This window comes from Nicotiana attenuata, unplaced genomic scaffold (assembly GCF_001879085.1).
Source record: "Nicotiana attenuata strain UT unplaced genomic scaffold, NIATTr2, whole genome shotgun sequence".
Classification (NCBI taxonomy): Eukaryota; Viridiplantae; Streptophyta; class Magnoliopsida; order Solanales; family Solanaceae; genus Nicotiana; species Nicotiana attenuata.
Window position 1 is genome coordinate 184,581 of NW_017670511.1, and position 10,891 is coordinate 195,471.

At 37.4% G+C, this 10,891-nt stretch overlaps 1 protein-coding gene across 5 annotated transcripts; it reads right to left on the minus strand.

The window, feature by feature from the left end:
• Positions 1 to 6,419: 6,419 nt before the first annotated feature.
• On the minus strand, positions 6,420 to 10,397 carry LOC109240406. Of its 5 annotated transcripts, none has more exons than XM_019407040.1 (4): positions 10,260 to 10,397; positions 7,612 to 7,664; positions 7,044 to 7,502; positions 6,420 to 6,895 (listed from the first exon to the last, which is right to left on the minus strand). In XM_019407040.1, exons 3-4 carry the CDS (start codon positions 7,172 to 7,174, stop codon positions 6,616 to 6,618), a joined length of 411 nt encoding a protein of 136 aa, XP_019262585.1. In that variant the 5' UTR covers positions 7,175 to 7,502; positions 7,612 to 7,664; positions 10,260 to 10,397; the 3' UTR covers positions 6,420 to 6,615. The 5 variants fall into 5 exon arrangements, with proteins under 5 accessions (XP_019262585.1, XP_019262584.1, XP_019262588.1 ...); XM_019407039.1 differs by lacking the exon at positions 10,260 to 10,397 and adding an exon at positions 7,830 to 8,132; XM_019407043.1 differs by lacking the exon at positions 7,612 to 7,664.
• Between the last annotated feature and the right edge of the window lie 494 nt (positions 10,398 to 10,891).

Consider the following 10,891-nt stretch of genomic DNA (forward strand, 5'->3'; position numbering starts at 1 on the left):
CATGTTATGCATGTGGGGTAGATATCATGCTTTAGGTTTTATTTCTGCAATCACAACACCTTCATTTATGTATCTGCATATAGATATCCTGCCTATAGGTCATTTCGTTATGCATTTAGAAACCCTGCCTATAAGTTACTTATCCGCATTTAGAAATCATTTCTGTAAGTTTATCTGCATATAGAAATCCTGCCTATAAGTTATTTATTACTACATAGAGAAATCCTGCCTATAAGTTATTCATTTGCATTAGAAATCATGTCTATAAGTTTCTGCGCTTCTGCATATGCACATTAGGCAAACAGTCTATAGGCTAAAATAATCAATTGCGTCCTAGACACCATGCTCATAGGACTCCTGCACTTACGCAACAGTTTTAAAATCAATAACGCTTAGAAGCCATGCCTATAGGGGTAATCGTTTAAATATGATTCATCTACATGTCTAAAATCAGTAGTAAATGTCATTTAATATCTGCAGAATTTGTTTGTTTCTAAAATCAGCAATCCTTCTTTAAAATCAGTAGGCCTTCTGCAATGTTTAGATATCATGATTCATGCCTCATTTAGGCAAACCTGTAGGTAATTAATCAACTATACCAGTCTTTAATAATTACAACCAGCAAGCAGGTCTAATTCGGACTTCTTATCTGAAAATATGTGATATATCAGCCACCCTTCCTACGTTAAGTTTAATTAAAGACCTAACCAGTATTTCTAAGCCATGCTAAATAATTTTCTTCTTTGAATGAGGAGGCCTACTTGAGCCTTAACTGCTATGTGCTTCCCCATAATCTGCCTTATGTGTTTTTGTTTGTCGCTCTAGAATTTTATCCTTTTAAACCATACAATACCCACATCTCCCTTCCCTTTAGGACTAGTAGTCCCAAATGCCTCCGGGGCTGATAGGATCAGGGCGGGTACTAGTATGCAATAAGTAATGAAACCATTCCGTGTTTAATACCTTAACGGGGTGGGAAAGGGTAGATATGGATATTGTGACCGGTGCGCTAATACCACGTGTAGCCCCTCTTTGAGAAGTGATTACCGAGTATTGCATTGATGTGATCCATATTAGTTGAAAATCTAGGACCCCCTTCCCTTTATTTGTTTACTTATCACTTTTCAGAATATTCAAGCTGTTTTTTCTCAAAATTCGAGTCCCTTTCTGTTTTCTTCAAACTTTAACTTATCTGCAAACTTTAATATGACAATCCTTCATATTTGAAGCCCTTATTTGCTTATTTGTTACTTGTACTTGAAGTCACAATTATAACATGGCCGGGAACCACACTAGTGGATCTTGAGAGGTGCCTAACACCTTCCCCTCGAGATAATTTCTAGCCCTTACCCAAACTCTGGTTCTTCAAACTCAATCCCTTCTTAGTGTCCTAATGCACTTAATCATTAGGTGGCGACTCTTCAAACTCCAAGACCCAATTCCCAAAAGGGAAAAGAGTTGTCCGCCCAAATGTCGTAAACCCGATTTCGCGAGAAAAAGGGGGCGTCGACATCGAACAACAAAATCCAGTACGGGGGCAACGCCGTTCTTCTTAGTATATGGCGTCGAAGCTCTGATCCCGGTCGAATTTGGGAAACCAAGCGTCAAGTTTCGATACACAATGGAAGAATCAAATAACGAGGCTATGAACACAAGCCTCGAACTGCTAGACAAAAAACGGGGCGTCGCCCTCGTTCGAATGGCCGCCCAGCGAATCGAAAGATATTATAATCGAAGATCCAATCTTCGACATTTCAAAATAGGGGACTTAGTTATTAGGAAAGTCACCCTCAACACTCGAGATCCAAACGAGGGGAAACTCGACCCAAATTAGGAAGGACCATATCAGGTCCTCGGTGTCATCGGAAAGGGATCTTACAAGCTTGGCACGATGAATGGCGAACAACTGCCAAATAATTGGAACATATCACTCCTCAAACGATACTATTGCTAAGGTATGACTCTCTCCCTTTTTCGTTTATATTCGATACTAACTTATTACAGGTGTTCGATCAAAGACATCGGGAAATTCTTCAACACAAAAACCTCGTGTTTTAAAGCACGCGTTGCACTCTTTTTCTCTTAGATCGGTTTTTGTCCCAAATGGGTTTTTCCGGCGAGGTTTTTAACGAGGCAACAATTATTTTTGCTACCTGGGGACAATTCAACAGTATCCGAGACTTCTTTACAATCAACCTCGAATACTGGGGGCCATCGCCCTCAGATGTTGTGTTTTCAAGGAAGATGCTTCGTGTCAACAGGGTCTCGATAGGAAAATATTGTAAAGGCCGAAACAGTCAAATGAACCATGCCACGTAGATTGTAAGGCTGCTTTCTGGGCTTGGCACGGGCCTAAATGGGCCAAACGGGCCGGTCCTTACGGTCCCGGGCCAAACGATCCCGGGCTTATCGGGCCTAATGGGTGGAACCGGCCCACTGTGGGCCTAAGACCACATGGTCCCGGGCTAAATGGGCCGGGCCCACAGGCCTAAACGGGCCTAAGTGTTCCGGGCTATTTTTTTTTTTNNTATATATATAGATAGATAGATAATTTCTTGTAAATATATTATAGAATTGTGACTTAAATCTTCTAATTCAAATTTAAACACAAAAAACAATTGCAAAGAAATATTCAAGGGAATGCCATATAATTTTTATTATTACGACATTAACAAAAATGGCATATATTTCTTAGTCTTCCTCCCCCCAATGGAATGAGCACAACAAGGTGCTAATACCACCATTAAAAGGAAAAAAACTAATGAAGATGTGCCAAAATACAAGTTACATATTAGTCTACATATTATCTCTAACAAATTTCATAAATCCTTCAAGGTTCGGAGGAATTTCTGTTGGTAGTGGCGGAAAAGAAGCTTGTTCATCACCGCTTCCGGGCAAAGCAACATCCTCCGCAAGTTCCGCTAGCATTTCTTCATAAGCTTTGTCTATCTCCGGTTGTGATTCAGCAAGTCCAAAATTTCTTCTTTCCGAACGGATCCAATCTCTGAAGAGTACTGATTTTTCCAAGCTCTCCCTCATAGACGCTCTATGATTACCGATTTGAAGTCTCGCTTGACTGAAAGCGCTCTCTGATGCCACTTTTGAAGCTTGAACACATAAAATATCTCGAGTCATCCTTGAAAGAGCCGGAAAGTATTTTTCTTTGCCCTTCCACCATTCCAAAAGATCAAAGGTGCCGTCTGGATTCTCTTTTTCAAGGCCCTGCGACAAATAAACTTGAAGCTCATTTAGATGTGAAGTATCACCAATATTATCACCTTGAGAACCCCTGAACTCCGTCCAAGAACTAAGTGCTTTTAGGCCCACAGTTCTTTTAGATGATTGCGAACTAGACGAAGTAGGAGTTGGAACATTTGGTCTAGCATGATCTAAGGCAAGTTGATAAGCATTATAAATTGTTTGAGCATTTATTTTAATTGAGGCTTTTGCATCTGCAAGTGTAGCAAATTCCTCATCTGAAAGATCTAAAGCCTTATAAATATTTGAATACCAAAAGTGAGGACCTCCTAATTTCATGGTAGGATTTAACATGGCAGCAATACCATAAATAGGGGGGATAGGGAAAAAATATTTTTTAAACTTTTCTTTCATAGAATCAATAGCAAGTTGATAAATTACCCCACCCTCTGAAAATTGAACAAACAAATCACATAGTGCTGCAATATAAACCTAAGAGTTTGAAATAGTAGGATAATATTGCCCAGATAATTCATTTGTAGCAATATAAAATTGTTCTAAAAAATCTATAAGAATTTTAACATTAGTCCAATCTTGATTTGTAAGGATTTCATCATCATCCTCACCACCAACACGAGCATTAAACGTTGCGTTTATTGGGTTTCTATATTCATATGCAACAACTAAACTTTCGTACATGTAATTCCATCTAGTCGGACAAGCTTTAGGAACCTTTCTCTCTCTAAAGCCAAATTCATCACATTTTTTAAAATATTCTCTAAGTCTACTTCTACGGTTTGAATAAAAAAGCCAATTAAGAGCCATTTTAACCTTTTCAATTTCTAAATTTAAAATTCTCATACCATCACCGATGATTAAATGGTAAATATGACAAATACATCTAACATGGAAACAATTACTAAATGCAGGATTTAGTGTAGTTGTAAGCAAGCCTATAGCATTAGTGTTACTAGAAGCATTATCCATAGAAATTGACATTATTTTCTCTCTAATGCAAAATATCTACAAATATCTGCAACTGTGTTACCAATAAACTTACCTGTGTGACGTGAATTAATTATTCTATAAGCAATAATGCGTTTTTGCATTTTTCATTCCTCATCAATCCAATGAGTGGCTACAGTAATATAATCATAGTCATTACCACTTCTACCAATATCAGTGGTAATAGCAATGCGACAATCTATATGAGTAAATAAATACCGCAAATATTGTTCATATTCATGTTTATATTTATAAATATCGCTCTTTACGGTTGCGCGAGGCCATCCTTTATAAGTAGGATTAAAAACTTTTCTAATATAATGCACAAAGTGAGGTTAGAAGGAAAACTATAGGGTAAGCACATAACAGTAACCATTTTTGCTAATTCTTCACGATCTTTATTTGGATCGTAATATAAAATGCCACCGGTAACAGTATTAATTCCCGGTTGAACTAGATTTAACCCAGTACTAGGGTTAACCTCAGTACCTACACTTCTCCCCTCTAGCTGCGCTTTCATTTGAAGATATCTAGCTTTATCTCTAGGGTTTGTCTTTATGTGTCTAGTCAAACTACCTGTACCGCTACGGTCTCCAGCATATTTATGAGTCATCAAAGACCCAACAAGTTTTACACTTAGCCTTATTTTGTTCTCTTAGTTGAGTAAAAAAGTGCCAAACAAGAGATGTTTCGGGGAGTTTAGAACGTTGTCTATTAAAAGTAGGGGTTACTATAGGAGGGTAGGCGGGGCATCATTTGGATTATTATCAGTTGGGTTAACAACATGACTAGTAGGTGTATCATCTAAATCCGGTTGCGTTTCATCTAAATCATCATTTTCCTCATCATTTTCATCAATAGTTTCATTAGGATAAAGAGCATTCATATATTCATCATTTAATTATTGACCTGGTGCAACATCATGGCAAAATTGACTATCGCTAAATTGAAAACAAGGGTTATCACTATCAAGAATAATAGGTGGAGGAGGACGGGTAACAGGTCTGGGTCGGGGAGCCGGGGGAGGGGTAGTAGCTTGGCGACTAGATTTACCAATTTTAGATTTTCCCTTACCACCAAACATTTTTTTCAAAGAAAAGGCCATATTAATTATAATTATACAAACTAAAACAAACAAAACTATAATATTAAAACTTAAGAGTTGGAACGAGTTTACCAAATTGACGAACAACTTCTTGAAAATTGTATATCGTTGAAGACTTTAATACTTCAATTCACCAACTTCACAAATTTTCACAAATTGCAATAATAAAGTAAGCAATTATAGAAGAAAATTAGAGAGAGATTGATGATTTTGTGAGTAAAAATGAAAGAATGAGAGGATATTTATAGTTGAGAAAAGGAAAAAAGTGTAATTATAAAAAGTTTGGGGTTAAAACAAAGTTTGGGGGCCAAATGGCTATTTTTTAAAAAGCCAAACGGCTAAATTGGCAGGCCAACGGCTAGTTTTTAAACTTCTAACCGTTGGCCTTTATTTAAAACAAAAAAAATTTAAAAAATAGCCGTTGGGCCCGTTAGGCCCGTTTGAACCGGCCCAGGCCCGCCAGCCGGTGCTGGGCTAAACGATCCCGGGCTCGTGGTCTCAGCATAGAGGACCGACCCACAGTGGGCTTTTAGGACCGTTTGGATCGGCCCGTTAGGCCCGTTAGCTCGCGGTACCGGGCTAGGCCCGGCCTACAGTACACCCTTAGTAGATTGCCCAAACCCTAATGAAAAACATATACGCATGAATGATCTATTGAAAGAAATATTGTGCATTGCCCGAATCAAATTAGAGCACGAAAACAAGGCATCGAGTCCGAGGATCGAGGTGCCTGCCGAGATCGAGGCCAACAACGACCAAGACCAAATGTGACAGACTTCGAACAAGACGTAGTAATGGAAAGGCGAGATATCAGTGACTGGCCAGAGATCATGGCGTAAATCTCGGAACGAATCAAATCAAGGACGATTATCTAGCTAATCATGGAATTTACTTCCATAGTTAGAATTGTATCTTAAAGAGGATTCCTCTACTATATAAAAGGATCCTAATCATTTTGTAAAGTCATCAGCTTATTGTGCCTTTAACTATTCTTGCATAACTAGATCGAGGGAGTCCGAGCTCGAGGGCTCCGTCCAAACGCTGGTTTGCTTTATATTATTGTCAATTTGCATCACTTATCTTTACGTTTAGTATTAGGTGAAATCACATATCCTTAAAACCATATTGTAAGTTTAATTGTTATCCAATTTTTAGGGTAACCAAACACTATTACTCAATTGCCATAAATTACAGAAAGAATGAAGTTGAAGAGAAGATGCTACTGAATCTTCACAAGAAAAAATGGATAGGTGGTCTCATACTCCAGCGTTTTGATGCCCATTCCAAAACCAATGAGCAGACAGTAGCTAAGCATAGGGTGTGACTTGTTCAGAATTCTCATGTGCAGGAGATGCAATCAAGTACAATAAAGCAGTAGAGGAGGAAACAACTGGACCAAACAACCCACCATCTCCTACTTTTGGCACAGCTTCCAGGGGCCAACATACTGGACCAATCAACCCACCATCTCCTACTTTTGCCACAGCTTCCAGGGGCCAACATACTGGACCAATCAACCCACCATCTCCTACTTTTGCCACAGCTTCCAGGGGCCAACATACTGGACCAACCAATGACGAGTGACGCCTGGATCACAGCACAAAAGATTATGTTTGTGGAAAAGTATGTGCAAACGCATCAACTTTGAAGTAATGAAGGAGAAACACCTAACAAAGAAAAAGAAAAAATGCACGAGAAGTAGTTTCATGGAAGGAACAATTGCAATATGTAATACCAAAAGTTAGATGGAAGAGGTGGCAACAGATCATTTGGAAGACTTCTGAGGTTTGGATATAACTGAGATAAGCGATTGAATCTTAGCAACAGCACAAGTCTTCTCGGGGGGGCATTTGGAAAGGGCAACATTCAAAGAATCAACAGCTTTTCCAGGCTTCCCAGCAGCCATGGCAGCTAAACCTGCCCTATAAGCTTCATCTGCCCCTCGAGCATCATATGCTGGATTCGCACTTCTTGATAAATTCTTCTTGTTGGAGATTGGAGAACATGGGGACTGCAACAAAGCTGCAGCACGAGCATACTCAAGGGCAGATATGGCACTGTTTATCTGAGCCATTAGTGCTTCAGGTGTAGCAGGAATAGTCTTAACCTTATCAAAGACGCTCCAGTGAGCGCGCTCTTCTCCAGAGCCCATCTCCATCTTCCCAGTTGATAATGGTATTTCAAATAACAAAGTCTGTACAGCAGAACTCAAAATTAAAGTTGACTTCTGCAGTTGTAATTATTTTCGCTATTTTGTACAATGAAGTAAAAAGGCAAAGAGATTGTATTGTGAGAGAGTATACAGAAAAGAAGCCTTGACAAGAATTGCAAGTATAGCCCCAACTCTATCCTGCCACTGAGCCAGATAAATCAATCACAGGAAGTTCATATTGTTTACCCGCCTACTCAGTCAAATAGAAAGACAAGCAGTTGAACCAAGGAAATGACATAGAGGGTCAAGGGTTAAAGTGAAAAGGCAACTAGCATAGGTAACACTAAAGAAAAATTAGAGTTAGCTGACCTTGGGGAAAAATGATTGAATTCCCGTTAAATCAGAACCAGCAAATGTCAAGCAAATTCCACAGGAACACATAACTTTCATTTCTTGTTACGAAGAAGAAGAGTAAAACTTGTTAAGCTATACCTAAAATAAATGCACGAGCTAAACCAGTAACCTCTAGAGATGGAAATAGAGAAAGCAATTTGCTGCAAAACTTGAAACCACGTCCCTTCAAAGTAAAAAGGGCAACCCGGTGCACTAAGCTCCCGCTATACGCGGGGTCCAGGGAAGGACCGGACCACAAGGGTCTATTGTACGCAGACTTACCCTGCTTTTCTGCAAGAGGCTGTTTCCATGGCTTGAACCCGTGACCTCCAGGTCACATGGCAGCAACTTTACTAGTTACATCCCCTTCAAAGTAACGTGGAGAAACCACAAAACAATACAGTCTTCTTTAAGTCAAGTTCCTGCAGGCCTTTAGATGTTAGAGCGAGAAGAAAATATACAAATAAGCTTCGCCCTTTCCGCTGGAATAGTTGATAGCCTACCTACGGGATTAACTTTTCAAACGCAGAGGCTATTAGGAATGTGCTGGCCTTGTGTGCTTTCTTCCACCCTAATATTCATTCATATTAAAGTAGTAGCATCGCCTATGCGACGAGAAAATATTTTCTAGAACATAAGTCATTTTTTGGTGTTTGATTGCCAGAAAATATACTTCAATGATATACTTTTTCCACCAGAAGGTAAAAATGACTCCTCTTACTTATGGGCAGGAGTCATATTTCTTCACGACTATGTCAACACTTAACCTCATATCAATGCTCTCTTCAACCAACACCCAGACATTATTATAAATCTTTACTAGAGTTTCTGACTAATATTGTCCCTTATCTTGAGGGTAGGTTTATTTTGGTCCCTCAAATATAACCCTGAGCATATTTAGTCCCTTAAGTATGCTAAAGTGGAGCACCTTTAGTCTCACTGACACAATGTGTTCAAAAACTAACGGTGTTACCCAACTCTGATTCATGAACCAAATCTTCTGCTCTGAAGCAAAACGTTTCCTTTCCTTTTATTGGATAACGCGAATTATCACTTTAATTCCTCATTTTTAGATAATGTCTTCTAAAATTTTGACATTGAAAATATCCTCTTCTGTGCCAGTTTTCAATGAGAAAATGACATTGTATAGCCGCTGTAAAAATAATAGCCGAAAAAATATATTAAAATATATATATATATATATATATATATATATATATATATATATATATATATATACCTTTAAAAATTTTGGTTGATTTTTTCAAAACGAAAAGATTAAATTTGAAAAAATAGAGCTGTGAGGATCATTTCTAGGCATATTATTGAAGCAAACGAATAACCAGGTTGTATTATCACTTTTAGCCCGGGTCAGAAACTATTTACATCTGGTAGCCAAAAAAGTATATAGAATTTGTATAATTTTTGTGTATATATATATATATATATTTCGACTATTATTTTTACAGCGCTATACAGTGTCATTTTCTCATTGAAAACTGGCACGGAAAGGGATATTTTCAAGGTCAAAATTTTAGAAAACATTATCTAAAAATGAGAAATTAAAATGCTAATTTGCGTTATCCAATAAAAGGAGAGGAAACGTTTTGCTTTAGAGTAGAAGATTTGCTTCATGAATCAGAGTTGGGTATCACCGTTAGTTTTTGAACACATTGTGTTAGTGAGACTAAAGATGCTCCACTTTAGCATACTTAAGGGACTAAATATGCTCAGGGTTATATTTGAGAGACCAAAATAGACCTACCCTCAAAGATAAGAGACAATTACTACTCAAATACTACCTCCGTTCTAATTTATGTGAACCTGTTTGACTGGGCACGAAGTTTAAGAAAAAATGAAAACTTTTGTAATTTGTGGTCCTAAACAAGTCAAAAAAGGGCCCAGAGTATTTTTGTGGTTATAAAAGCTTCTCATTAAGGGGTAGAATTGTAAGTTTAACCTAAATTGTTACCAAATTTAGAAAGGGTTCATTCTTTTTGAAACGGACCAAAAAGAAAATAGGTTCACATTAATTGGAACAAAGGGAGTATCATCAAAACATTATGTGAAATTCTAACATTATTTCAATCTTTAACAAATGGCTTTTCATTCCGGAAAATATTATCTATCATTTTTTATTTTGTTGAGCTCATTACTCCAATATTCGTTGAGACCCAACATACAACTTGTTCAAATTTCAGATAACAAAAGAGAAATAACAAAAACCCCATCAAGAAAAATGAAAATTGAAACTTTTTCAGGGAAAAAAAAGTTGGTATTTAAAGGCAGTAAACCACTGCTAACAACAAATCCATAAGATTAAACAATTGCGAAATTTGCAAAATTGTTACTATTTGGATTAAAAAAAGAAGCAGAAAATGAGAAGAGACTAGGAAAAGACTGAACCTTTGAAACTGAACTGTATCGAATTGTTTGATAGCCTCTAAGCTCGCGAGGGCTGACCACTTCCCTTATACTCCCCTATTCTTCCTCTCTCTTTTCATTCAAGGAACTCTCTCTTTTTTCTTCTTTCTGGTAGGTTTGGTAGCCTTTCCTCCCTATAAAATAAAATAAATATCTGTTTTCTTTTCATAAACATATATTTGTTTGATCTCTAAAATAATAATTTTCAGAAACCACTATTACTTAGTTGCAATTAACTTACTATCATATACATAATTACTTACTACTATTCAGTTATTACGATAGTGTATTCACTGTATTCGTGCTTCTGTATTCATGAATACAACAGCAAAAAGCGTCTAAAAATCAGGGCAGTCTAGTTGTACGCGCATGTATTCATGAATACAGTAACGGAAATCACCTTAAAAATAAGTTTGCCCACCTGTCTAATAACGAAAATAATATAATTAGAATGAACCCAATTAATTCTAACATGACTCATTATCAACCCAATCCTAATATAACTCAACAAAATTAATTCTAACATGCCTCATTATCAACCCAATTAATTAGAGTGAATTTTCAGTTGTATATAACTATTGTATTTAACTTTTGTATTTAGTGTGTTTCATATA